At 41.9% G+C, this 26344-nt stretch overlaps 1 protein-coding gene across 1 annotated transcript in view; it reads left to right on the plus strand.

Moving 5' to 3' along the window:
• The window catches only part of Fbxw11 (F-box and WD repeat domain containing 11), a 100299-nt gene that overhangs the window by 19957 nt on the left and 53998 nt on the right, over nucleotides 1-26344 (plus strand). The window contains exon 2 of the mRNA XM_051168066.1: nucleotides 19211-19312. Coding sequence (XP_051024023.1) covers nucleotides 19211-19312 — 102 coding nt within the window. The remainder of the gene's footprint in view (nucleotides 1-19210; nucleotides 19313-26344) is intronic.

The following is a 26344-nucleotide window of genomic DNA, read 5'->3' on the forward strand; positions in this document are numbered from 1 at the left end:
TAACCTGTCTCGTCAAAGAATTTTTAGAATAATAAAAACATCTATAAATGCCATATTCTGTAGGTCTCTGAAGCGTTTGAAGACCTTTCCTTAAGGGACTTTAACACAATTCTTTTTACTACATGTTAATTCTACCTTAATCCCTTAAGACTGTTGGAGATGGCCGTCAATACTTGACACATTTTAAAATAAATTGTATATATCTGTGGCATGAGCCATAAAGTATACAATGTAAAAGAAAATGCAAGGCTCTTATTCTGTACTCACATATAACCTGTTTCTATATATGTATATATACTTTTTATCAGTAGTAATGTTTTTATTATTGTTGTTATTTTGAGATGAAGGTCTCATTATGCAGTCCTGGCTAGCTCGCAACTTGCCATGTGTAGGCCAGGCTGGCCTTGAACACTAAGCTCTGCCTGCCCTTGCCTCTTGAGTGCTAGGATTAAAGGCATGCTCTGTCATGCATGGCCTGAACCTTATTGTTTGTTTGCCTGCACACATTTCTGTGTACCACGCTTATGTGCATGGTAATTGAGGCCAGAAGAGGGCATTAGATTCCCCCAGAAGTGTAGTTGCAGACAGTTGTCAGTCACTATGGGGGTGCTGGGAATTGAACCCAGGTCCCTGTGCTCTTAACTGCTGAGCCATCTGTCCAGCCCCTGAATCGTACCTATTTTAATGTAAAATATGATGTGATCATCTTACCTACCAATTCCCAAAGGGCTCTCGTTATCATATAAATAAGCTGTAATTTGTGTAGCTAGTCTGGACTGATGGATGGTATGTGGATCATTTTCAGTCTTTTGCTATAACTTTGTACATATGCCATTTCACATATGAAGGAGTATATCTGTAGGGCGGATTCTGAGGAGGGGTGGGGTAAGTAGACACTCTGAGAGCTGTGGCCTTGGGCCAGGGTTTATCTCAGGGGCTTGCCTAACATGTACAGGGACTTGTGTTTGATCCTCAGTGTTGTACCTTACACAGGCTTTGCCTCGGACTGCACTTATTTCCTGTTCTCTAATGGTGTTAAGTGAACTTCAAACTGGAAGTTAAAAAAGTTGTTGTCCGCCTGTCTAGCCCCCAAGCCCAGGGCCTTCTGCTTTTTGGGTAGTTGGTCTAGCACCAAGGTGAAGCCCCTTGACTTTGCCTGAAGACAACTTATGTACATAGAGCTGGGGCTCAAACAGGCAGAAGGAAGCGTTCTTTTCACCTGGGCTTACCAATTGTCATGGGCCACTTTGGCATCTCCTCTGTGTTATTTCTCTCCCTTATTTTCCTCCCTACCCTAACCCCCCCTTTTTTTTCTTACCCTGATAACAATTCTTTTCTTTGTTGTAAAAAAATTTTGAAAGTCCATTGCAAACATTTTGATATTGTTTCCCTTAAATTTGTACTTAGCTGTCTCTCTGCTGTTTTAGTTTAGAACAAGCTATTTATCTTTTCTTGTTTTCCCCCACTGATTTCTCGGAAGAGCCCAGTTTAGTTAGTTGCCTTATACATGTGCAGTGGTGTGTGACATTCCACATTCATTTGAGTGTTTCCTGAAGCTTTGGTGAGCTGCATCCAAGTTCAGCTTTTTGTTAGGAATGCTTCATTATAGGAGAAATGTTCCTCACACTGAATCACAGCAAGAGGCATCAGAAGCTGTGCTACCTTGTCCCTTGGTTACGCTGACAGTAGCCAGATCTCTGTTAGAATTGCAGTTTTCACCTCTGCTCTTGGCAAGGTTGTCTGCAGGGCACTGTTTGACATTTTGTAACCGTCTTGTTACAACTCCTTACCTGCAGACTCAGAGCTTCCCAATCCTGAAGTCTTACTATAGCATGGTTACAAAATTGTGGTCTAGTTGTCATTCTCCTGTTTATTAGCTAGTGCTCACAGAGCTAGCCTGCTTCTCCACCTCTCTATCTGTGCCACTGTACTCTCATGGGCTTTTGTTTATTTGGCATGTTAACAGTCAATTACCATCCTTACTGATTCTCAGTGTCCCAGATTTGGCTAATGAGAGCCTCTTCCAGTAGCTCTCACTTTCTTTTGATGTGTCTTCACCAGTCTTTGTGTGTTTCCTGGCTTTGGGGATCAGATTCTCCCAGGTCTGTGTTGTGTGACACTATGGCTGTTTTATGAGGGGCATTTCTAGAAACTATTTGTTGTCATTGTTGTAGGTCCTTGTGGTAGACAGGGCTAAGAAATATCTTTAAAAGGAACCATGAGTTCATCTTATTTTTGATTCAAATTTAACATTACAGTTTTTCCTGTCTGAGCTTGGTAATCTTAATATTGAAAAATCTAAGGGATCTTGTTAACATAATGACCATCAAATTGAGGTGCACATTGCTGCATAAGTAGGTAAGTAGTTTATTCATTCGTTATCGGGCATATCCTCTCTGCTATTATGGAGAATAAAGAATAGAATCAGACGTGTATGTTGTTTCCAGTAGTTTGTAGTCTTATATGGAAATTAATTTTGTTTGGTGTTGCAAGAGTTAGAAAGGAGACAGTTTTATAAGGAATACTTTATTTGCTTACTTTGTTTGTGTTGTTTATATGTATGTGGTGTATACATCCATATATATGTGTGTAAAGGAGGTCTGAGGAAGGTGATGGGTGTCTTCCTCTTCATTCTCCACCTTGCTGCTTTAAGGCAGGGTCTCTCAGTGGGCCTGGAGCCTGTTCCCTTTGGGCTATGTTATGCTGTGGTTAAAAGCACATGCAGGGCACACCCAGTTTTTATATGGTTGCTGGAATCTGAACTCCCAACTTTATGCTTATACAACAAGCCTGAGCCATCCCTCCAGCTCCAGAAGGCACACTTTAAAAGCTATTCTTTGAGGCTTGGTATAGATTAGAAATGGACATAGATGGACTGGGAAGGTGGGGCGGGGGGGGGGTGGGTGTCCTGACATAGCAAAGACAATCAGAAGACAATGGCTGAAATGATGTCTATCTTGTTTTTTTTTTTTTATAATATATATATTTTTTAGATTTTATATGTTTATTTTATGTGTATAAGTGTTTTGTCTGCATGTGTGCGTGTGCTCCTGGTGCCCATGAAGGTCAGAAAATGGCTTCCAATTGCCTGGAACTGGAGTTATGGATGGATGTGAAACACTGTGTGGGTGCTGGGATCTGAACCTGGTCCTCTTCAAGAGCAGCAAGTACTCTTAAACACTGAGCTGTTTCTCCATCCCCCTTTAATTTTCAATTATGTGCCTGTGAGTGCAGGTACATGCTGTCTCTCAACATTCTTATGAGGCAGAGTCTAGCTATGTAGCCTGGGCTGGCCTTGAACGTATGACAATCTTCTGTCTTGGCCTTGAGGGGTGGGATTACAGTTGTGTGTCACCCATGCCTGGCAAAGGGTGTGTGGTTTCTATCAGGAGGGAGGAGTAAGGAGTCCCATGGATTGCTTAATACAGCTTGAATGAAGCAACCGAGGTATATGAATTTGCAAAGGTATATAACTAAATTTTGGACTTTATTAGGTCACAAGGTACAGGCTAATTTACATATAGACAGGAACCCCACAGATGGTTTTATTTCATCTGCATAGGTTTTTTTTTTTTTTTTTTTTTCAAAGGATTGGGACCTTGCATATCAAAAGCCCCATTTCTGGTTTTGTGTGAAAACTGGAATGTGGTGGTTACTGGCCTTCTGAAGCAGAGCTGTGCTTTCCTGCCTACCCTTGCCCATCTGGTACTCTTCATGTTACCTGCTGATGCATTTGAGCTTGCGATTCTTGTGACCAGAAGATGAGTGCAGCGAATGTGCATTATGGAAGTTTTAGCAGCATGTGTGCTTTACAAAGATGATTTTGGCAGTCAGTTTGGATACTGCATTGAAACAAGAGAAATTGGAGCAGTTAATAGACAAACCAGTAACAGATGGTGGAAGAGGAGGAAATGAGTCATGTTAGATACAGAGTGGACAGAGTGCAATGTAGATGTGAGCACGATGTGCCTATGGATTGACAACAGAGTGTAATTCTTATGTAAAAAGAAAAAGATTTACTGTTTGTGTCTGTGAGAGCAGAAGTGCATATCCATGGTGTGGCCAGAAGTCAGGCTGACGCTCCAGGCTCTGTCTACCTCCCATCTCCCCACAGGAGTGATGGGATTGCAACTATAGATTTCCACTTTTCTGTTTTCTTTTCTTTTTTTTTTTTTTTTTAACATGGTTTCAAGGATTGAACTCGGGCCCTCAGGGTCACATGGCAAGTGCAAGTGCTTTTTACCCACTGAGCCATCTTGCCAGACCTGTAAGTCCTTCTTGTTTTCTTTTTTGATTTTTTTTTTGAGACAGGGTTTCTTTGTATAACAGCCCTCACTGTCTTAGACTTGCTTTCTAGACTAGGCTGGCCTTGAACACACAGAGGACCTCTAAGTTCTTAAAACTTTAAAACACAAAGTCCTAAGGATGAAGATTTAGCTCAATAGTAGTGCCAGCCCTTGACACTAAATGGATAAGGTTCTCAGGACTGCAAACAAAATGAAAACAGCTTAAAAATGCTTTTACAAGCTAAGATACTTATATTCACCAACCACATTCTCAAAATTGGTCATTTGCTGTTTATAGTGTGTTGGTTAATTTGTTGTCACTGTGTAAAGTTAATTGTGTTACTAGGTGGCAGAATACACAGCTTCATCCATGCTGAGGCCTGTAGTTCAGTGGTCGCTATCATGCCTGGTATGCCCATGGCCGTGCATTTGAGTTCTAGCACTGCATTAGAAAAAATGTAACTTTCACATGGTTTGCACTTTTGAAGGTTGTGCGTGCATATTTATCTTTTTATTGTTTTATGTGACATCTCTTTAACTGTGTTAAAATTTTAAACAAACATCCTAGTAGTTCTGTGTAGCTCTTAAAAAATAACTTATCTATATTTAAATTTAAATTTCTTAAGTCTGTTACATATACTAAAAAAAAACCCAAAACATCTTAAGACTATTTGTATTGTTAGTATTTTGTCATAAGTCCTCCCTGTTGGCTTGGGGTCAAACTTGAGCCAATCTCATTGCCATTTCAGACACTCTGAGGCGCAGCCTTGGGAAACACAGTTGTAGGAAGTGACAATAATAGATTAAAAGCATTTGTGTGTGTGCATGTGTGTGATTACTAACACTGAGTGTATATAGCTTTTATAGGATAAATAACAACTATGTAGCTCAGTGAATTCTCATTAAGTGTGTAACATATAGTATGGCTGCTGCTCAGGACGTGATTACGACCAAATCCCTTGAAGAGCTGCCACTGCCAGCCCACTCTCCCAAAGACATTCATAGGTTAGCTGTGCCTCTTTTACAATTATATGTTCATGCACTCTGCCCATATTTATGTCTGTGAAGCTCTCTTATTTTGTGCATCTGTAGTGTTTGCCCCTCTGCATTTTCCATTTCTAGTTCATTGCTCTTTTTACTAGGTGGCTTGAATGGCTTGAACAGCTGGGTTGCTTAGTACTTGGCTGCTGTTCTTAATTACTGGAGTTGCTTCCAATTTTTGGCTGGTCCTGTGGATAACGCTTGCTTGTTTGTTTGCTTGTTTTTTTAAGATGGTGTCTCTGGGTTGACTTGGCTGTCCTCGAACTCAGAGCTTCACCTGCCTCGGCCTCCAGAGTACTGGGATTAAAGGCTTGTGCCACCACACCCAGCCTGATAACACTTCTAAGTAGATAGAATCCCATGTTTCTGTTGGGTATACAGCTCTGAGATGGAAGAGATGGGCTGTGGGTGGGCATATTGGGAACTTAGATAAGACAGCTCCAATGTCCTCTGAGCTGATTGCAGGGCCTAGTCCAGTTTATGCTTCCATTGCTAAGGTAGAGTTCCATGTAATACATCATCTGATGGCTTACCAGTCCTTGTCAGTCAGTTTAATGGGTGTGTGCTGGTATTTTTATTGTAGCCTTTATTTTCTTTTTATTTAATTATCTTAGTAGAGCTGGTGTTGAGTTAAATGTACTACTTATCTGTAGTGTAGTGTTTGAGTTTTCAGAAATACATAAGCTCATATAACCACCGCCATCATCAACACATGCTTTCAAAAAGCCTTCCTCACTTCCCTTTGCAGTCATCAGCCTTTTCCCACGTTGTCCCTAGTGTCCTGCTTTCCGTAACTGTTGGTTAGTTCAGTCTGTTCTGGGATTTCACATGGGTAGAGTCATATAACATTGTATACACTGTATACTCAGCTATGTTTGGTTTGGTTTGCTCAGCATGGTTTTAAGACTCATTCATTCTTAAGAAGAAAAAAAGATTTAGTGTGTGTTTGTTGTGTTGTGTGCATATCTGCACATGTACAGATGTGTACCTGGAGGCCAGGAGGAGTTTGGTCACTTGGTGTTGGAGTTACGAGCATTTGTGGGTTGCCTGGTTTATTATGTGGGTGCTGGAAGTGGAGCTCTGGTCCTCATGGTTATGCAGTCAGTGCATTTTCCCTATTGAGAGCCATCTCTCCAGCTCCAAGAATTGTTCTTGTTCTAATCCTTTTTATTGCTACATTGTTTGTATTATTTGCTTTTTGGGAATAAAGAGAGAAAGCTCATATATAGATTTTTGAGCAAGTTTGTTTTCAGGTGGATGTACCAAGAGTGGAATTATCGGGACAGTACAAATTCAAAGAGGAAAAAAAAGTTTCAACACTGGCAAGGAATGGTGGTGCACACCTTTAATCCCAGCACTTGGGAGGCAGAGGCTGGCAGATCGCTGTGAATTCGAGGCTAGCCTGGTCTACAAAGTGCGCCTAGGACAGCCAAGACTACAGAGAGAAACCCTGTCTTGAAAAACCAATTATGACAGGCAGATCTGGGTCCCGGGGTCCTGCTCAAACTATGGCACCAGCCAAGGAAAATACAGGCAGTAAACTTCGAACCCCTACCCAGACCTAGCCGATGGACAGGACATTCTTCCACCATTTAGTGGAGAGTGAGGTCTGACTTTCATACAAACTCATTGCCTTATTTTTGACCACATCCCCTTGATGGGGAGGCCTGGTGGTACTCAGAGGAAGGGTAACAGGTCACCAAGAAGAGACTCTATGAGCATATATAGGGGAAGGAGGTCCCCCTCAGTCACAGACATAGGGAAGGGGAGTAGGGGGAAGTGGGAGGGAAGAATGGGAGGATACAAGGGGATGGGTTAACAATTGAGATGTAATATGATTAAATTAATAAAATATTAAAAAAAAAAAGAAAAACCAACCCCCCCGCAAAATGCTGTGACACTGATTGTTTGGGGTTCTCCTATAGCAGCTCTCCAGTTCTTTGCATATTCCTACTGGACATCCTGGCATTAGTTCAGTTCCAGTGATACCTAGAATTTGTGTTAGATCCCAGATTGCCCCTACTTCAGGGGTCCTGTGTTGTGACCTACTTATATCATGGGAGTTTCCATGACTCTCTTCCTCATGGATAGTAATGTGCTACATGGTGCAGAGAATTCAGGGAATACTTTACTTAGGGTTACTAGTTTTATGAAAGGATATTATAGGATTTTAAAAAATTTATCAAGTATTGAGTGTTTTGCCTCCATGTGTGTAGTGCCTGAGGTGGCCAGAAGAGGGTATGAGATCCTCTGAGGCTGGAGGTAATAGACAGTAATGGGCTGCTATGTGAGTGCTGGAGACTGAAGCTGCTGTCCTCAACCACTGAGCCACAGCTTCAGCCCTTGCATGGATCTTATAAAGGATACAAAAGAACTATCAGACCAAGAGGTGCCACACATGGCTGTTCTGGCAACTCCTGTGTCCTTCCTAACAGTTACCTTACATAAGCTCAGGTCTGGTTGAGAGGGCTGCTTAGAGATAGCCCTTGCACTCAAGGAGTTCCAAGTTTTAGAAACCGTTGTTCTTGGAAGGGGGCAGAGGGCACAGCAGAGAATCAGGGATGAAATGTGTATTTATTATACCACAAAGTGTACCTGTAGCTAGAAAAATAAATCTTGAATCTTCTCTAAAGCAGTAAGATGCTTTTATTTTCTCTGGCAATATATGAACATTTCATTTGCTTTGCATTCATGTGAGAATTTGCTGTTGTCCTCTTTCATTTTGGTTTAACCTTGTGGTTTCACCTACAGAGTGTTGATATCACTCAGCTTCTCTGTGCTTGTTGGCTACTCATACCTGTAAGGGATGTGCCAGTTTACATCTTTAATCCTAGTGTTTGGGGGCCTGAAGCAGGTGGTTTCTAAGTTCCAGGACAGCCTGGTCTACAGAGATAATTCCACAACAGCCTGGGCTATGTAGTGAGACCCTGTCTTGAAAAACTAAACAAAATTTGAGTGTGTGAAAGGACAAAGTTCCACCAGCCTAACTCAGATCTTGATTGGCTTTCTTTTGTGTTTCTAGAACCAGGCATCTCTTTGCTGCACCTATTGCACACATTGCAGACTCATAGTATTGAGTGAGAGGGGAGGAGGTTTGTTTCATTGTGAGAAGGCTGAAACAATTGTGTCAGAGTTGTTTCCTTGTGTGCAGGGAGATGAATAATAGGAAAACAACTGGTGTGTTAATACCAGGTCATTTCAAGTTACATTAGGGATAGAGGATTGACGATTGGACCAGAGGGACCTTCTTTGTCATGGCATTTGGCCTATTTGGGAAGCTTGTCTGTTGCTTTCCCCACAACCTGGGAAGGTAAGATAGCTTAATTTGGTGACATGGAATGTTAGCATGGGTAACTCCATATTGACTTTTAGTCTGATCTGATGTGGCGCAGTGCAGGAGTTTAGTTCCTTAAACATACTGTAGCCCAGGCTGGTCTGGAAAGTATGGTGATCCTGTCTTCTGAGTGTTGGGGTTACAGGTGTGAGCCCCATGCCCAACTCAGCTTTCCTTTTTAAGCACTAATTCATCGTTTGCAGAGTCAGGAGTCTTGTTAGATGTTTTGTAAGTGTGTGGCAGTTTTGCAGTGGATCTACAAAAGATTTTTCAAATTTTAGTACTATGGAGACAGTGATGGGGTTTGTGTACAGACAGCATTTTGCACTGTAGGAATTAGCCACATGTCTTCCTTTAGTAAACTGGGAAATTATATAGCTTTACTTACAGAAATCATTTCTGATATCAGAATATTTGGTTTTGCGGTTTCTTACAATATTTGTTGAAGCATTTATAGCTTTAGCCTATACAGCAAATATTTTTGAATAAATAACAGCTTAAACTGAAAAAGTTAACTGTTCTCAGGCTATATTCTTGAAATAGTTATCTCTTCCTAGAAAAAATGAGAATATTTATCATATGTGAAAAAGTTTTTGACTTCCCATATGTTCTGTTGTTCTATATAAAACATGATAAAATTGCACTCTCTTGCATGAAAACTTGGTATGCTAAAAGGCAGTAGAATTTTATGCACACATTTTCAAAGACTAGTGAAGTTTTTTGGCTTGTGAGGTAGAAGGACCTGGAGTGGATGAAGCTGCACCGGTGCCTGTGATGGTATATTAATCCATTTTCTGTTGTGAGAAAGATACATAACACTGGTAGGTAGGCATCTTACAAAGAGGAGAGGTTTATGTAGGATAACAGTGTTGGAGGCTGACAATCCAGGACCGGCTGCTCCATCTGTTTGGTTGCTGATGAGGATCTTGCGACAGGACAGATGTGGCTATCAAGCAAGAATGCATTCAGAAGAGATCACATAGACTAGGATAACATCCTGTCTTGGGAACTCAACTACCTGGGAACCCCAGGAACTACATTATTCTCAATGTGACAGTGTTCCCATGACCTAACCACCTTCTGGGCCCCACTTAAAGGTCCAGCGCCTCACAGTGTTGCCGGGCTGGTTAGCAAGCCTTCAGCACACAGGAACCCTGAGGGCACAAGCCCATGGAGCTATAACCAGGGGGAAGAAAGGAAGCACACAGCCAATGAAGGCTTGTCTCTGCTGCTTGTCCTATCATGTGGAAGTCCTCCTGGTGTAGTGCATGGTAGGGTGTGGGTGTGGACTGCCACAGTCAAGTTCACTTGAGTAAGGTTCCTCTTAGATGGCAGGTCACTGGCTTTTTGACTGAACTCAGCTATCTGGTAGCCATAGAAGTGGAAATGAAGCTACAGTAAGTAGTGTCTTGGCCAAACTCTGACGGCTGTTTTGGCCCAATTTGCTTCATTGAAGGTCAGGGGACAAGTTGCTGTGATCAGATCCCTGAGTAAGGATGCAAAAACCGATGTTTTATATGAAGTGTTCTCAGGATGTAGGATCCAGAAGCCTGGATATTGTATGTCCAGCTGTATGTGGCTGACTGAGAGATTCAAATAGAAATAATTGCATCATATTCTGGGTATTTTATATGTATTAAAATGGAGCCATAACGGCAGCCCTGATTTATTGCCTTTATTCAGTTAAAGCTTCTTGAATTACTTCAGTGTGTTGGAATTTTTTTTTATGTCTATCTAGGTTATGAATAGGCTCTACTGGGTAGTCCTATGTGCCAGGCACATCATGCTTTTCCTGTGGGTAGTCCATAACTTACTGTTTGGTCCTTGTTGCTGGGGTTTCTTTGCTATTATGAATAATGATCTGATCTGATGAATGCCTTTGTTTTTCCTCTTACTATAATATTTTCCTTGTAAATTGAGTCAGTGATACACAAGCTTTTCAAACTTTGAATCCATGTGTGTTGTTGCACCTCAGGCTATGTCTGTTACCCAGTTACACTCCATCAGGACTGTGATTTGAGCAATAGGTTGATTAAAATTTGAATTAACCAGGCAGATGCACCACTTAGGAGAGTTTAATTTTAAACAGAATAATAGATGATGTAAATTAGAAAAGGAAGCAGGGACTTTGGAGTCAGATAGAATTATAATTCCACTTTTTTTTTTTAAAAGAGGCTTTTACATACTCGAGGCTGGACTAGAACTCACTCCATAGTAGAGGATGGCCCTCATCCTCTTGCTTCTACCGCATTAATGTAGTTCATGGTTGTGGGGGCAGGGGGTGCAGGCAAGAGACATTTTCTTTTTTGCTTTTTTCTAGAGAGGGTTTCTCTATGTATCCTTGGCTGTCCTGGACTCACTTTGTAGACCAGCCTGGCCTCGAACTCACAAAGATTGCCTGCTCTGCTTCCCAAGTGCTGCTATTAAAGGTGTGCACCACTACACCTGGCTCAGGAGACATTTATTTTCTTTCTTTCTTTCTTTCTTTCTTTCTTTCTTTCTTTCTTTCTTTCTTTCTCTTTCTTTTTTATTATTTATTTAATATATAGAATGCTTTGTCTGCATGTATACCTGCATGCCAGAAGAGGGCACCAGATCACGTTATAGATGGTTGTGAGCCACCATGTGGTTGCTGGGAATTGAACTCACGACCTCTGGAAGAGCAGGCAGTGCTCTTAACCTCTGAGCCATCTTTCCAACCCCAAGACATTTTCTTTTTTTTTTTTTTAATTTAATTTATTCATATTACATCTCAATGGTTATCCCCAAGACATTTTAAGTGGTGTAGCCACAGACAGTTTAGTTGCACATGCTCCTGTAGCAACCTTAACTAAACTGTGTGCTACTCATGATACATAAAGAAAGGTTGGGACTTTGCTGGCACGCGTAAGGCTTGGGTTCACATTCTAGCACCATAAAGTGAACAAACAAACAAATAACAGAGAAAAGGGGGAATGGAAACTGAATTATCCTTTATCCCTCTTCTGGAGGTGCCCATGCAGATCATGACGGCTTTGTGAGGTTCTGGATCATCACTCAAGATGAAGTCACTGAACATTAAAGAACTGAGAGGACAGTGTATAAGGATAAGTTGGGCTCTGACTTTCAGCTCTGATTCTATCAAGTTGCTATCATTGTTTGGCCTTGTTTGAGTCTCTGAAACTCAGCAGATCATAAATTTCCTTTTTCTCCCCACTTTTTCCTCTTGTCCTTTTCTTCCCTTATTGAGTATCTCAGCCAGAGAATGTTCTGCTATAATATCACTGACAAGTAAGTATGCACTTCTAAAGTACAATTGCTAAGAATTAAATAGGAACTGTCATGGTTATATGACACGTGTTTATTGTCCAATTCTGCCTTAACAAAGTGCCATTCTGTTTGAAAGATTGTTACACATGAAGGTATGGATCAGTATTGTGTTTTTTAAAAAAATATGTATGTAAAATGTAATTAAATTGTGAATTAACATGAGAGAGACAGAGAGAGAAGAGAGAGAGAGAGACAGAGAGACAGAGATGGAAACATGATGTGACTGGTAGGTAGTCAGAAGACAGCTTTGGCGGGAGTGGGTTCTCTCCTTCCCCTTGTGCAGTCTGGGTTTGAACTCAGGTATTATTTTAAAACTAAGAGTTGTTTTGTTGATGTTTGCTGTGTCTTACAGATCACTATTTAACATTAGAGGTCTAGGTTCTAAGTCTTCCCAGATTTGGAACAGCATTATAGTTTTTTGCCATCACAGACACTGTTGTTTCTTGACAAGTGACAAGTCAGGCAATTAGACACAATAGCATGGTTCCTAATTTTGATTAATTTTAATGCTTGTTCTACTTATTTGAGATGAGTGCAGTCTTACAGAGAGATTTCTGTGGGTCCTGCTGGATCTTAAACCTAGGTTTAGAGAGCTGACCGCTGGCTGAAGGTTTTCAGTGGAGAGCATGTTACCAGCCACATGCCGGTTACTTCTGTGTCTAGTGTCCCCCAGTACATTACCACGCCACCCTTGGCTTTCCGTCTCATAAGGAGGGCATAATAGAAGTCTTATGGGGAAGAAAAGGACTCGGACTATGAGTGTTGGTAAGTACTGGCTCCTCATGCACTGAGTGAAGTTTGCAGTGTGTAAGCCAAAAATAAATGAGTGGCTTGAAGATCCCTGAGATAGCCTTTTTGCTTTTCTTCACACTGTGCTTTTTCTCTAGCGGCCGAGACTCATTTCTCTGCTTAAAGTAGTTGAATACCTCCTATCATTTCTCACCAATGGTTTGTTAAGTTAAAACTCTTGTATATATAGTATGTATGGGTGTCTGTATGTGGAGGCAGTGTCATCCTCTATGCTTTCTACCTTAGCTTTTGAGACAGTCTGTCATCAAACTTGGAGCTCAGTGATGAGCTAGATGGGCTGACCAAGGAGAACTCCAGGGATCCCCTGCTGCCTCTCCAGCACAAGGGTTTCCAAGTGTGTACCACCACACTCAGCTTTTATACATGCTGGGGATCTGAGCATGGATCTTTATGTATACTTCCTCTGTTGAGCCGTCTTTCCCTGCCCCTGGTTATTAAGTTTTGTAAATTCTTCCTTAACAGAATTAAATGATCTAAGCACTCATATTTATTGAGCTTTAACAAAACTTACAGTAATCTATTAAAGACATTATGATTTTGTACTATTTACCTGTTATCCGGTTCTTTTTGAATAGAGTTTCATCTTATGTGTTTACTACATATTCTAGAACACAGGCTTTTCTTTGAAGCTGGCTATGGATTGATAGTGTACTCCATCTCCTAATTGTTGGGCTAAGAATCCATGGCCTGGGCTAGAGAGATGGCTCAGAGGTTAAGAGCACATGGCTCACAACCATCTGTAATGAGATCTGGTGCCCTCTTCTGGTGTTCAGGCACACATATGGGCAGCATACCGTATTAAAAAAAAAAAAAAAGAACCCATGGCCCATTAAAAAAAATTTATTATTTTAGATTGTGTGTGTGTGTCCTGATGGGGTAGGGGGTGCTATGTGCACAAGAGTGTCAGTGCCCATGGAGGCCAGAGGTATCAGATCTCTCTGGAGTTGGAGTTAACTGGTGATTATGGGCTACCTAATATGGGTGCTGGGAATTGAACTCCGATGCTGAGTCTTCTCTGTGACCTTACATATAAGGGTTAATACCCAGCTAGCTTCTGCCCTTACTGTGCCATTTCAGCATTGCTTATGCTCTTTATTCTGCTTGAAATTCATCTTTTTTTTCCTCCTAGCTGCCCCCTGCTCATCATTTTAGCCTTAGTTGCCTCCTCCTTTGGATAGGTTGTCTATTTGGTATATATGTGTATTTATACATTGTCAAGATATCTTCCTGTGTCTAGGGGAAAGTATTTTGTTCTTTATTTTTATTTTTTCTGTGCAGATAGATATAAGTTCAGATCCTTTTTTATTGGATGAGATGGGGTTGGTCACCTCAACCATCATGGTGGAAATTAGATGAAGGTAATGATTTGATTGGGTGGGAAGTGGTTTAAAGAAAACTACTTGAGAGGGGATTATAGGAAACCTGTAATAATGCAGATTTCTAAATCAGGGAGCATTAGAGGGATGACAGAACATACCTTTGTGTGCTGCTTTAAAAGAATTGCCTCTTTGAGGAGGAATCAGGGCAGGAAATTCAAAGCAGTCCCATCTAGAAAAAGCCCAGTGGCAGCCTTTGTGAGACTGCAAGCTGGCCAGTGAGAAGACAAGGTGGCAGCAGGTGCTTTTTCATTTGATTTGTGGTCCCTATGGTAATAGAGCGAAAACCTAGGATATTTCTCTTTTACTCCCTTTAATAAACTCTCAGCTTTTGAAATATGCCAAAAAGCTATTATTCTTGTCTTTTATGAACCTCAAGTTTTCCCAGCTGGTGATGAATGTGACAGAATCAGTAAGCATAGTTGGCTTCCTTGGCCAGTGTTTTATTTGACTTTAGAGTTGAAAAAGTATTCATCCTGAGTGTATATTTTCCCTTAATACTAGAAACCTCATATGAGTAATTCCATGTTTTCTATGAATATGAATAAATATGAGATTATAACATGTATATTGGAGATTTTTATGACCTCTGGAATGGTCCTTGTCAAAGTCTTTGGGGCTTGAAGCTGAGGTTGCAAGAACAAAGAAAGGTGGCTTGGTGACTAAGTAGGTTGTACATACTGTTAAGATTTGTAAATATGCTATTCAGGGTAAATTCCTTAGACCTTTTATAACAGGAAATAAGAATATTTCACTATTACCTTAAAAGCGTACCTGGAGGGAGGGAGTAGTCACATTGTAAACATAGCTGACAAGAAGATAGTTTTCATTTAAAAAACAACAACAGGCTGGGCAGTGGTGGCGCACGCATTTAATCCCAGCCCTTGGGAGGCAGAGGCAGGTGGATTGCTGTGAGTTCGAGGCCAGTCTGGTCTACAAAGCGATTCTAGGACAGTCAAGGCTACACAGAGAAACCATGTCTCGAAAAACTAGAGAACCAAACCAAGCAACAACAACAACAACAACAACCAGTTTAGCCAGGTGTGGTGGCGCACACCTTTAATCCCAGCATTTGGGAGGCAGAGGGAGGCAGATCTCTGAGTTTGAGGACAGCCTGGTCTATAAAGCGAGTTCCAGGATAGCTAGGGCTACACAAAGAAACCCTGTCCTGAGAAACAAAAAGAAACACAAACAAACAAACACAATACCTTCAGTTTCCAACCAAGTCTCGAAATTTAAATTAGAAGCGTCACGGATCAATTACTGTTAAGGTTCTAGATGCATTTTATTTGATATTCTTAGATTAATGAGTATAGTGTTGATTTTAAATTACCAATAAGGCCTAATAATAATTATTAGGCCTATACTTATTACTATTATGGCAGTATAACCCGCTAGCAATCAATCAAGACACAGACACTTGTTATATTTAAAATAGCCTTAGTTAACCTGGGCAGGGCAGACATTAACCCTCTATACTACTTCTCACAGTGGGGCAGGGATCCTATACCTGCCCCAATCCCATGCCATCTGCTTCTAATAATTTCTTTCAAGCTACTTCCCATCCATAATCCCATATACTTGTTAATCTTCTTCATCTGGGCCAAGTCTCCACACCGGCCACGTGCTTCTCCTCCACCCAACCCATGATGGCCTTCTCTCTTCTCCTCAGGTCTCTCCTTCTTCCCAAGATTTTCTCTGTCTCTCCAAGCCCAGGAACCTCAGCCACACCTGTCTCATTTGCCCTGCCCAGGTGTGATGGCTTTTTATTAATTAGCATCAGAATACATCAGACCAACCCCCAACAGTATAGAACTTTTGCCCATTTCAAGTTGGACCTTTGTCTTCCTGGTTTGTTTTTGTTTTTTTAGACAAAAGGATCTGTGCTTAGGGCAGCATGCATGGACTTCCCTATTACAAGGTACATGAGTTTCCTACAGTGGCCTTCCCTGTTGAGTAAAGACCGTTTCCAGTAGTGTGGTAGGTTATCTGCGAATAACAGTGTGGGGACGGAGCATGCCTAACGCCTTTTAACTACACTGTCTTACCCTCATCTTGACCTGGAAGATTGCAGGCCTGGTGAATGGAGGTTTCTGACTGGCAGGTTTTGGCAGTTGCTTTACAGCAACAGGTAGGTGGGCAGTGCCTGGGAGCATGCTGTCTCCACAGCCCCTGTTCTCAAGCAGATCTGTCAGCTGTGGGGCTGGCATTCTAATTTAAGATTACTAGGACCAGCGCCAGCTTAGACCTAGCTCTGGGTGGTTTTTAGATAAGAAATTGCATCTCTTCAAAACCATTTTCTTATTCTGAATATTGGAAAAGTAAGGTGTGTAAAATTGAAATGGTGGTGAGTTGTGTTTAGCATGGCGCGACATGGTCACCGCTGACCGTCATTCTTCTGTGTATCTACTGTGGGTGGTAGGAAAAGAAACTCTTGAAATTTAAAGATCCTTTAAAGTCCCCCCCCCCCCCCAATAGAGTTGGACATGCTGGCAAACACCTGTAGTTCTGCACTGGGAAAGCTCAGGTTAGAGGCTCATGAGGTTGAGCCAACCAGCCTCATAGTGAAAATCTGTCTCAAAAGCAAACAGGGCAAGTTGGTGAATTCTATCCTGGGAACTTTTCCACCACTTGGAAGCTAAGAGGAGAGAATTGACTATTCTAAGCCTTCCTCATGTCATGGCATGTGAGGTCCCTCGCATCCCCCTGCCCCCCTTCCAAATTATAATAAAGAAGCCAAAGCAAACAAACAAAAATCTCTGGAATATGCAAATTCACACCAAAGTTTTAAAAGTTGTGAAGCAGGTTTGTGGGTGTAGCTCAGTAGCAGGATGCTTTCATGGAACTTGTAAGTGAGTTTTACAGAGGATCTCAACTGTTTACTGAATAACTGGACATTGATTGCAAGTGAGCTTTGCTACTTTGGTATTAGAAAATACTGATGTGATTCTTCCTCTCTTGGTTAAGATCTGAGTGATTTTTGTGAGTCAGTAAGCTGAACAGTCCAGAAAGAACCCTAAATTTCTGGCTGGGGAGTCTACTTACAGATCCCGTGCTTAGCATGTTGAAAGGTCCTGGGGGTCAGTCCCCAGGATTGCCAGACGGAGGAGCAACAAAGATACCGAGAGAGTCCTCAGACTGAGCTCTGAGGATCTAGGGAGTTTATTTAACCTAAATAATCCATGTAATGAACATGTGATGTAGATCTTTTCTCTGGCCACACACTGTGACACAGACTGACAGAACTGCTGTCCCAGTTAGTGTGTGTAACAAGGCCTCAGGGTAGAGAACTCGCTGTAGAGTCAGGATCAGCCGGCATTGCTGCAGACCTCAGACACGCTGGTGTTTAACAGAACGTCTGTAGACCAAGATACTAACTGCCTTTCAGGGTTACTGTGACAGTTGTCCTAATAGGAACTAGTCAGAGGCGCTCAATAAACGGCAGCTACTCTCATTGTATTTTATAAAAATGTGGTCAGGCCCTTTCTGTGGTTGCTTCTTTACGTTGTGAAGCTGCTGGGCGACAGTCTGTCCCGAACAACAGGTACTTCACCACTGTCTTGTCCGTGCTAAGCCTTCAGTGAGCACTCAGGTTGGAAATGTGTGATGTTTTTCATTGCTTAGAGAGTTGTGCCCTGACTTACCCCATTTGCTTCCTCTGATTTTGTGTGCTCTTCTAAGTAACCTCAACATTCCCTCCATCACAAGTGAGCTGTAAGTAGGAAGCAGCGAATGCAGGGTAGGAGCAGGTCTATCTGAGTTCCAGCAAGGCTCATTGTTTATAGTACACGTGTACTGATTGTAGAACATTTCCTAGTGAAAACCAAGGAGCCAGGGGAACAAACACATGGCTTGAGTCTTAAGATTTGTGGAGTGTTTCAGTAGAACTCAAGCACCTGCCTTCAGGGTTGGTTTGTTTTAATTTTTTTATTGTAATTATTGGTTTTTGCCTCTGTAAACTAATTGATCTTAGAATAAAAATATTTATTAGATATCATAGTCTGATGGTTACTATTTGTTAGCTATAATATATGCTCATTTTTGTGTTACATTTAAAAATTCTTTCAAAAGCAACAAGTTTCTTTTTAAGGGTGGAGTGGAGTCAATCAATTAAGCTTTTAATTCTTTTTGTTTTGTTTGTTTTTTTTCGAGACAGGGTTTCTCTGGGTAGCTTGGTTATCCTGGAATTTGCTTTGTCTCTGTAGACCAGGGTGGCCTTGAACTCACAGAGATCCACCTGCCTCTGCTTCCTGAGTGCTGGGATCAAAGGTGTGCGCCACCACCACCTGGCAGGCTTTTAATTCTTAGTCTTGCCACCAAGTTTGTACATAAAGTCCAGAATGAAAAGTCACAGGTCATAGTACTCCATTTTTTTCTCTGAGCATGCAGAGATGTTGATGACAGTGAAAACAGTGTCTTTCAAGCAGTTTTAATTACCTGTATCTGTTACTTATCTCTCTTTTCCTTTCCCTCTTTCTCTTTAAGTGTCCTGCAATTTTACTTTAGAAAAATGCAAAACTGTATTCACATGGTGACTGTTGGGTCACTAAAGCTTTTCAATAGAGGAGGCTTGTGGGACTTGGTAGCCTGAGGCTAAACCATGCTGTGTGTCCTTGTGCAAATTATTCAACAACTGCGTCTCACCTTTTTATAGTGTGGTATGGGGGCCTGCTATGGTAGTTTCTTAAGCAATGGAGACTGCGTGGATAGACCAGAGTCCCTTAACTTTTATGGAATTGTCACACACACTCAAGTGCTCTTGCTTTACACGCAGACTCACAGTTCCCTCTAGGGGGTTGTCATTTAAGCAGTCTCTCCCTCTTGATTCTGTTTACTTTATCCTGTGAAATGAGTGGTTGGCTGCACCAAATCCATGTCCATAAGACAGAAAGGGGGCCTGCTCCCCAGGGTTCAGGAAACCTAGGCCTATCCCTGCCCTCTACACTGCATGGGTGTGCCCCGCCCCGACTAACATGCAAGCTGCCTGTGTGAAGGAGTGACTTGTTGCGGCCTCTAACTGCTTCTTCTCTTCCTTCCTTTTTGTCATCCTGCAGTGTTCTGTGCCAAGGTCTTTGTGGCTAGGCTGCGCCAACCTGGTAGAGAGCATGTGCGCACTGAGTTGCCTGCAGAGCATGCCCAGTGTCAGATGTCTCCAGGTGCCTCTCTTCTTTCTTGTTGTAAATGTGTTTTTACGTATGCCATGAACATTTGTTGAAACTTGCAGTAGTGTGTTTAATCCAATGTTAAGTCTGCTAAATGTTCTGTGTAACCCTCTGCTTTCCTCCAGCCTGGATGCCCCCTGGGAGGAGGAGTACAAGGAGGGGCCCTTCTGAGCAAACAGGTCTTGAAGGGTCCTTTCTTGCTCCCCTTTTCTGCTCCTACCTTTTAATTCTCCCCCTTACTTCAAAGTTGTGATTCTCATGTTTAATAGTTAAACCTTTGAAAAACAAAACAAAATACTCTGATATTTCCCATTTGGCTACCTTTAACAGTTTTGAGTTGAGAGAGTTTCATAATTAAAATAATTTTTCTATTTTGAAACATCTTTTTGGTTTACCTTTTCTCTTCCATTCAAAAAAGAAAAAGGAAAAAAAAAAAAAAAAAAAAAAGAGGGGGAGGGAATCAGTTAAGAGTCTATTACAAACCTCAAATTAGAAGTTTCTAAAGGCCATAGCTTTATGCTGTTGGGAACCATCAGCTTGAGCCAACTCCAAAAAAGGCCAGATCCGATACCTGTCCTTAGGGTCTACCCAGTTTTCCAGGCCAAGGCCAGCAGAGAATTCCACAGATAAAAGTAATATTGGGAGGGGGTTTCGGGTGGGTAGGGGTGGGGGTTGCTCAGGATAAAACTGTTAGCAGCATAGTTGGTGTCCTCTTCTGATGGCTTCTGATAAAACCAAGGCCAAAACCATTATGGCCGTACATGGGAAGCTCTATTTAGAGAGTGTGTTTAATTAAATGTGTCAGTAGCAGTATCAGCTTTTATTACTGTAGAGCTCATACAAGTTGGTCTTTTAAAGGCAATATTAAATGCCTGGTGTCCTGTGGATCCCGCCCAGATCTTAGGAAATGAATTAGAGAGGTATTGATGCCATGGGTGATTTCACTGCTCTGTCACAAGGCTTTCTATTCATATGCACAGTTTTAAAATGGTGCTAGGTGTTTGGAAGGAAGACGTTTCTTTTGTATTGATGTTGAGCCCTTTATTTGCTTATTGGCCAGCCTCTGAGTAGCACCGTGTGGTTACTGATGGAAATTGCTATCTTTAGAAAATTGCGCTGGTACCCATTAACAGTTTGCTGGAGTTTAGATTCTGCATGCCTCCCAGTTCTTAGGTCTGTGGAAGAAGATAGGTCCCCAGTCTGGGATACAGAATTGAGTGTTTGATTCTGGCTCCTTGCCTTGAAAGGGCAGCCAAGTGTTGCAGTGCTCCCTCTCTTCTTGGTACTAGGCAATGGCCATTTACATTATAAAAGTCTGTCTTTTCAGTATGTCTTGAGAGTTGCCTTTGATTTGTCATGGGCTGGCCCAGTTTTAGCCAGAGCTGGCAGTACAAATAGGGAAAGAATTGTAGTTATGAAATTCTCTTTGCTGTGTTCAGTTAAGTAATCAGGCAATATAAGGCACCAGGCAGCATGCTGGTACTGGCTGTGGATCTCTGCAGGTGCCAGGGGGTGGGGGGGGGGGGGTAGGAGAAAGTACAGGTTTCCCCTGAAATGGGGAAATGCCTTCAAAGTTCCTCAGTCACCTTCCTCTGAGGAAAAACGATGAAATATTGCCTTCCTAGGGGCCTGTTTCAATAAATGGGAGCAGCATTGACTTCAGATGTATGCAGGGAGTTTTGATTATTAAGCCTTTACTTTGAGTAGCCTAAAATTGAAGGCATGTAGCTTTGTAAAATGAACCAAGGGCTTAGGTGATTGGAATTGCCAAATCATTATTTTGTTCTGTGTGAAAAATGAACCTGGGAGATTTCTTTGCTTTCCACTCACTTGTTTTATATAAATATTACTGTTGGTTGCTATTTTAAACAAAAATGTATATGTGGAGTTTTAATTCTTACTTTTCTCTTAAAATTTAATTACTGTTTTGACTTCTGGTGCTGGGGATTGAACCTAGATCTTGTGTAAGTGCTGTGTCATTGACTGCATCCCTGCCCCTTCCTTCTCCTTCTCTTCTGTGTTGGGCACAGAAGTCTCCACGCAGTGCTAAAGCACCTGTTGACGTGCTCTTTTTTTTTTTTTTTAATTACAAAAATGGCTCTCCTAGATGTTGGATGCCTCAACACAGCCATTTAAAAAGACTAGAAGGAAATAGCACCTTAGTTGACTCTGTTTGGGCTGTTCGGGTCTGAAATTGACACATTGGGCCCCATAATCTCAGCTTTCAGCCTATTGTCCTATGTGGCTGTCTGTGTAGTTTTTGAAAAAACAAGAGTGGAGGTAGTAATTGCATTTAGGCTTAATTTAGCTCTTGCAGGTTTGCCAACAGAGAAGAGTCTTTTAGCGGCTATGCTTGATGTTTCCCATCTATCAGGTTTATGACAACCCATGAGATGCAGTTCCTGTCCCCATTTTCCTCATGCTGCAACTGAGGCAGATGATGTAGCCTCCAGACTGAGATGATGTGTGCCGACTGGCTTAGGTTTATGCGGCTGTTAAGTGCTGGAGCAGGTGTTTGAGATCCAGGTCCGCCTTGTGCAGACTCTGTTCCCCCATACTGGGTTTTAAATTTCTTCCTTTCTGGGTTTTTTGCTTTTAGCATAGCTGTACTTGTAGAAATTGTACTAGTGATATCTAATGTATGGTTTCTTTAGTCATTATGTATTTGAATATAAAAGAAGAAAAGCCTGTCAAATTCAGATATCCCTTTTGCCAAAATGAGTGCTTCCCAGTCTTAGAGCTAGGAAACCTGGGTGGATTTCTGAAAATTTAGTGCCATGAGTATGTCCCTGGTATGCTGTGTATGGGCCTTCCCCTAGTGTGTGGATGCAAGGCACAGATTTGTTTCTTGTTGTCAAGGAGCTTTCTGTAGAAAGCAGTACCATGAATGAAAATCCAGACTGCACTGTGAATGAAGTGTGTGTGTGTGTGTGTGTGTGTGTGTGTGTGTGTGTGTGTGTGTGTACACGCGTGGACAATAAAGCTCCAAAGTTAGCTAAACCTACACATGCTTTTAGACTCTTGTTAACCAGTTTAAACTTGTTCCACTCTCCACATGTTTTAGAACAGTTCGGTAGAAATGTTTGAATGTCTTAGAGTCTAGCTGAGCTGAGCCAAGGTAGGTTGTTTCACAAGCCCAGATTTGACTGGTTGGTTCTTAGATCAGATAATCCAAGAACACTGATTTGACAGGACACTGATGCCTGTACCTTTTATTTTCTACCTTCTAAGTGTTTGTGGCCTAGGATTCTCTGACGATTGAATCCAGGCCCTACATGTGCAGGCAGGCATTCTCCCACTGAGTCATGCCTCTGCCATTGTTGGATCCTCTGTAGAAACTACCTGGGTTTTTCTTTGTGTATGAAGTTACAGAATTGGATTGACTTGCCGAGGCTGTATGTTTATCTAACAGAACTGGGCTCTGAACCTAGACCCGCACAGCTGCCCCAGACTGAAGTGACCATTGCGATCATTTGAGAGTTGAAACAAATTCCTCCTTTTGGTATTTTTGAGACAAAGTTTTTCTTCTATGTAAGCCTTGGCTGTCCTGATCTTGCTTTGTAGACCAGGCTTGCCTCCCTCCGCCTGCCTGCTGTCTCTCTGCATGCTAGGATTAAAGGCATGCTCCATAAGCATAGCCAGTTCCTCTTATTTTTAATGTCAAAACTGAAAAACTACAAATGGAGTACAGAGGCTCAGCACAGTAGACTGACAAATGACAGTGTTCCTTAGGGGTTAGGAATGCTTGCTTGTTGGAAACAAAGCAAGGATCATGGGACTCTGCTTTTGGGGCCTTCCTCCGAGTGCCTTTGTGTTTTGTTGGGCTGTGAAAGCTCAGCTGTGAGCCTGAGGGCTGGGAACGCTATACAGGATGTAGCTACTGACAGGGTGGGACTGTAGGGGCGAGGTGGCTCAGTAGCTAGAGTTGGGCTCCAAGCTGGTAAACCCAGATTCACCTTCTGGCTGCTAAACCCAGATTCACCTTCTGGCTGCTTGAGCTGGGAGCTCGGTCCTCTATTTAAGAAGGGTAGTTTCCTACCTTGCAGGGTTTTTACCAACTAAAGGACAATACCAAATGCCTCCTGCTGACGGCCTTCTTCTAAGGGGATGGAAATCCATTTCTTTCTTTGCTTGCAAGGAGTTCTCTATTGAAGAATAGGCCATCTTATTTGTAGTTCTAGGGTGTGTTAAAGAGAAGATAGAAGACAAAGCAGGTGAGGTGGCCCTTGTTTTCTCCTGGTGTTTAGGGCATGTGCCTCTGGCTCAACAGTGGGCTCTCTTGACCACCTTAGTCTTTTTTTTTTTTTTTTTTGGCTAAACGCTGCAGATTTGTTGTTTCTAATGATTATTCCATTGCACTTCAAGTCTAAAAGTATGAAGGCCTAGGATGACCTTTGGGATTCCTCAGGGTTAGAGCCTTTAGTGTTTTCTGAATATTAAAAACAAACAAACAAACAAGCAAAACCCCACACCTTTCCTTTCAGTAGAAAAGATTGCAGCATACACTGACCAGACTAGAGATATAGCTTAGTGGAGAGCACTGGCCTAACAAGCTTAGCATGAGCCACGCATAGAGCCTTGAGTAGTAGGGTCACAACAACAACAACAACAACAACACCGGATACCTTCTCCTCTCAAATCTGTCAGCCACCTCATTACCAATCAAACACCCAGGGGCTTTATTTCAACCTGCAGCAGGGCAGTTCTGATGGTAATGGGAGTGTTTTTGTTTTTGTTTGTTTGTTTGTTTTGCTTTGGAGACAGGGTTTCTCTGTGTAGCCTTGGGTGTTGTGGGCTTTGAAGACCAGGCTGGCCTTGAACTCACAGTGATCCACCTGCCTCTGCCTCCCGAGTGCTGGGATTAAAGGTGTGCATGGCAGTGTTTGAATTGTCCCACGAGGCTCAGTTTGGTTGTGGAGTCAGCAGAGGCATAGAAGAGCCTGGGCATTGTGTTCCTTGATTTCTGCCTTACCCAGAATACCTCTGGGTTGATCTTTTCTCTGAAATATTTTAATTGAAAACTTTATTCGACATGAGAAGCACTTAGCTTAATCTCGAGCCATCTTCAGACCTTCAACTTTGCTGTTTACTGGGACATTTTAAAACAAACTGGAAAACCAATTAAGGTTGACAAATCACATTTCTGTCAGCATTTAAAGATTTAAAACTACAGTTAGAAATGAAAAGGAGCAGTTGGCACTGAAGGCTATAAAGTAGTGCATAGTGTGGTAGTGTGTGTTTATATTCCCAGCACCCCGGAGGGAGAAGTGTGGAAACCTTCGGAAGGTGTGGAAAATCTTGTTTTCCTTTGTTTTTCCTAACTGGTGTGAGGATTGAAGCAAGGGCCCTGCCAGTGCTTAGCATAAGTGCTATCCTGCCTACCTGCAGGGAACCGGCAGGTAGGGAGTTTGAGGCGAGCCTGGACTACCTAGACTGTAGCTCAGAAAGCCAGAAGTACTGCTGGCGAGATGGCTCTTGGGGTAAAGTTGGCTGTTGCCTGCTGCCAAGCTTGATGACCTGAGTTCAGTCCCTGGGATCGAAAGGGGAGGGAACTGTCTCTCTGCTCAAAGAAATATATAAGTGCTGAACACTTTGCTTGACCTCCAAGTTTTCCTTGAGGACTTGTCATTTGTCACATGCTGGCTCCCATTTTACTTTCAGGTTAAATGCAGAGAGCCACAGTATGTACACTCTTCAGCTAGCTCAGTGCTGTTTCTTCAAGTCAGTACAGGAGGTGATGAGCCAGGAGCACTGCACCTTACTTTTCTTAGTTACAACTGACAGATTCTAGAGTAAAACACTTGGTGGATATGGTGTTACAGTGTAATTTTAGGGAAAGGAAATAGGTAAATGGGTTTTAGACTGCATTAAATTTTCTTTCCTTTTTGAATAAAAATTGTGCATTATACCTTACACTACAACCACTTGTTGCTGGTAAAAATGCTGATTTTATTTCTACTGTTGGTTTATAATTGTGTATTCTGTTATGAAGTAACATCTTTTCTCTGTCAAAATTTAGATAGTAGGTAAGTATAAAAAACACCTTAGTTATAATATAAACTTCATTGTTCATTTTGTGATAATTTTGTGACATTTTATGTCATATGTATTTTGTTTTATAAAGGCTCTTGCTTCTTATTGCATTCTCGATTATAAACCACTTTAAAATATTGTTAATGGAACAATATGGTACATATTAGTGAATGTAAGTCCCTCTATATATTTTGCTTGTTTTTTGAGACAGGGTCTCACTGAGTTTGAGTTTTGGCTTATTACTGTGGTTTAAATAACTATTTGTCTTCATTACCTAAGCGGTTATATTAAGTTAATCAGTCTCTTATCAGTGAATGTTGAGGTCGTTAAACTTTAATGTGTATTCATGATTAATTCCTAAGGATACATTATTCACTGGGAAAATTTGAGTTGTCCTGAAGTTCATATCTGCAGGTTTAAAGTTCAGCAGAAAGGTTGTCTGATGATTGTACAGAAATAACGCCCAATGTGAACTACTAGAAACCAGGAAAACATGAAGAAGAAATTTAAAAATACCCTTTGTTGGAAGCTAGAAAGATGTCTCAGTGGCTAAGAGCCCTTGCTGTTCTTCCAGAGAACCTGAGTTTAGTTCTCATCACCCACAGTAGGTGGCTCACAAGTGTGTAACTCTAGCTCTAGGATCCGACATACGTCTGGCTCCTGTGGGCATGTAGACACAGACATACAATAGAAAGCCATAAACTCCACCCACCTGCCCTTTGTTTTTCCCTCCCCCAGCAGTAAATATTTACGATACTCCTACTATGTGCAACTTTTAGGGTGTAAGAAAATAGAAGAGCTGAGGCTTCCTTCCCACCTGCTAGCAAGTATTCTCTCAGCCAGGAACTCACCTTCATTTTAACGTGAAAGAAACCAAATGAGGAAAACACTAGGGTTCAGTGGGAGGGATGCTAAGGAAAAGCGAGCCTAGAGGAGCCTAAGCTTTGGGAAATGGTTTCAGCTTTACACTGGCTGAGGAGAAGCCCCCCCCCC

This window comes from Acomys russatus, chromosome 25, assembly GCF_903995435.1.
Source record: "Acomys russatus chromosome 25, mAcoRus1.1, whole genome shotgun sequence".
In the NCBI taxonomy this organism is placed as follows: domain Eukaryota; kingdom Metazoa; phylum Chordata; class Mammalia; order Rodentia; family Muridae; genus Acomys; species Acomys russatus.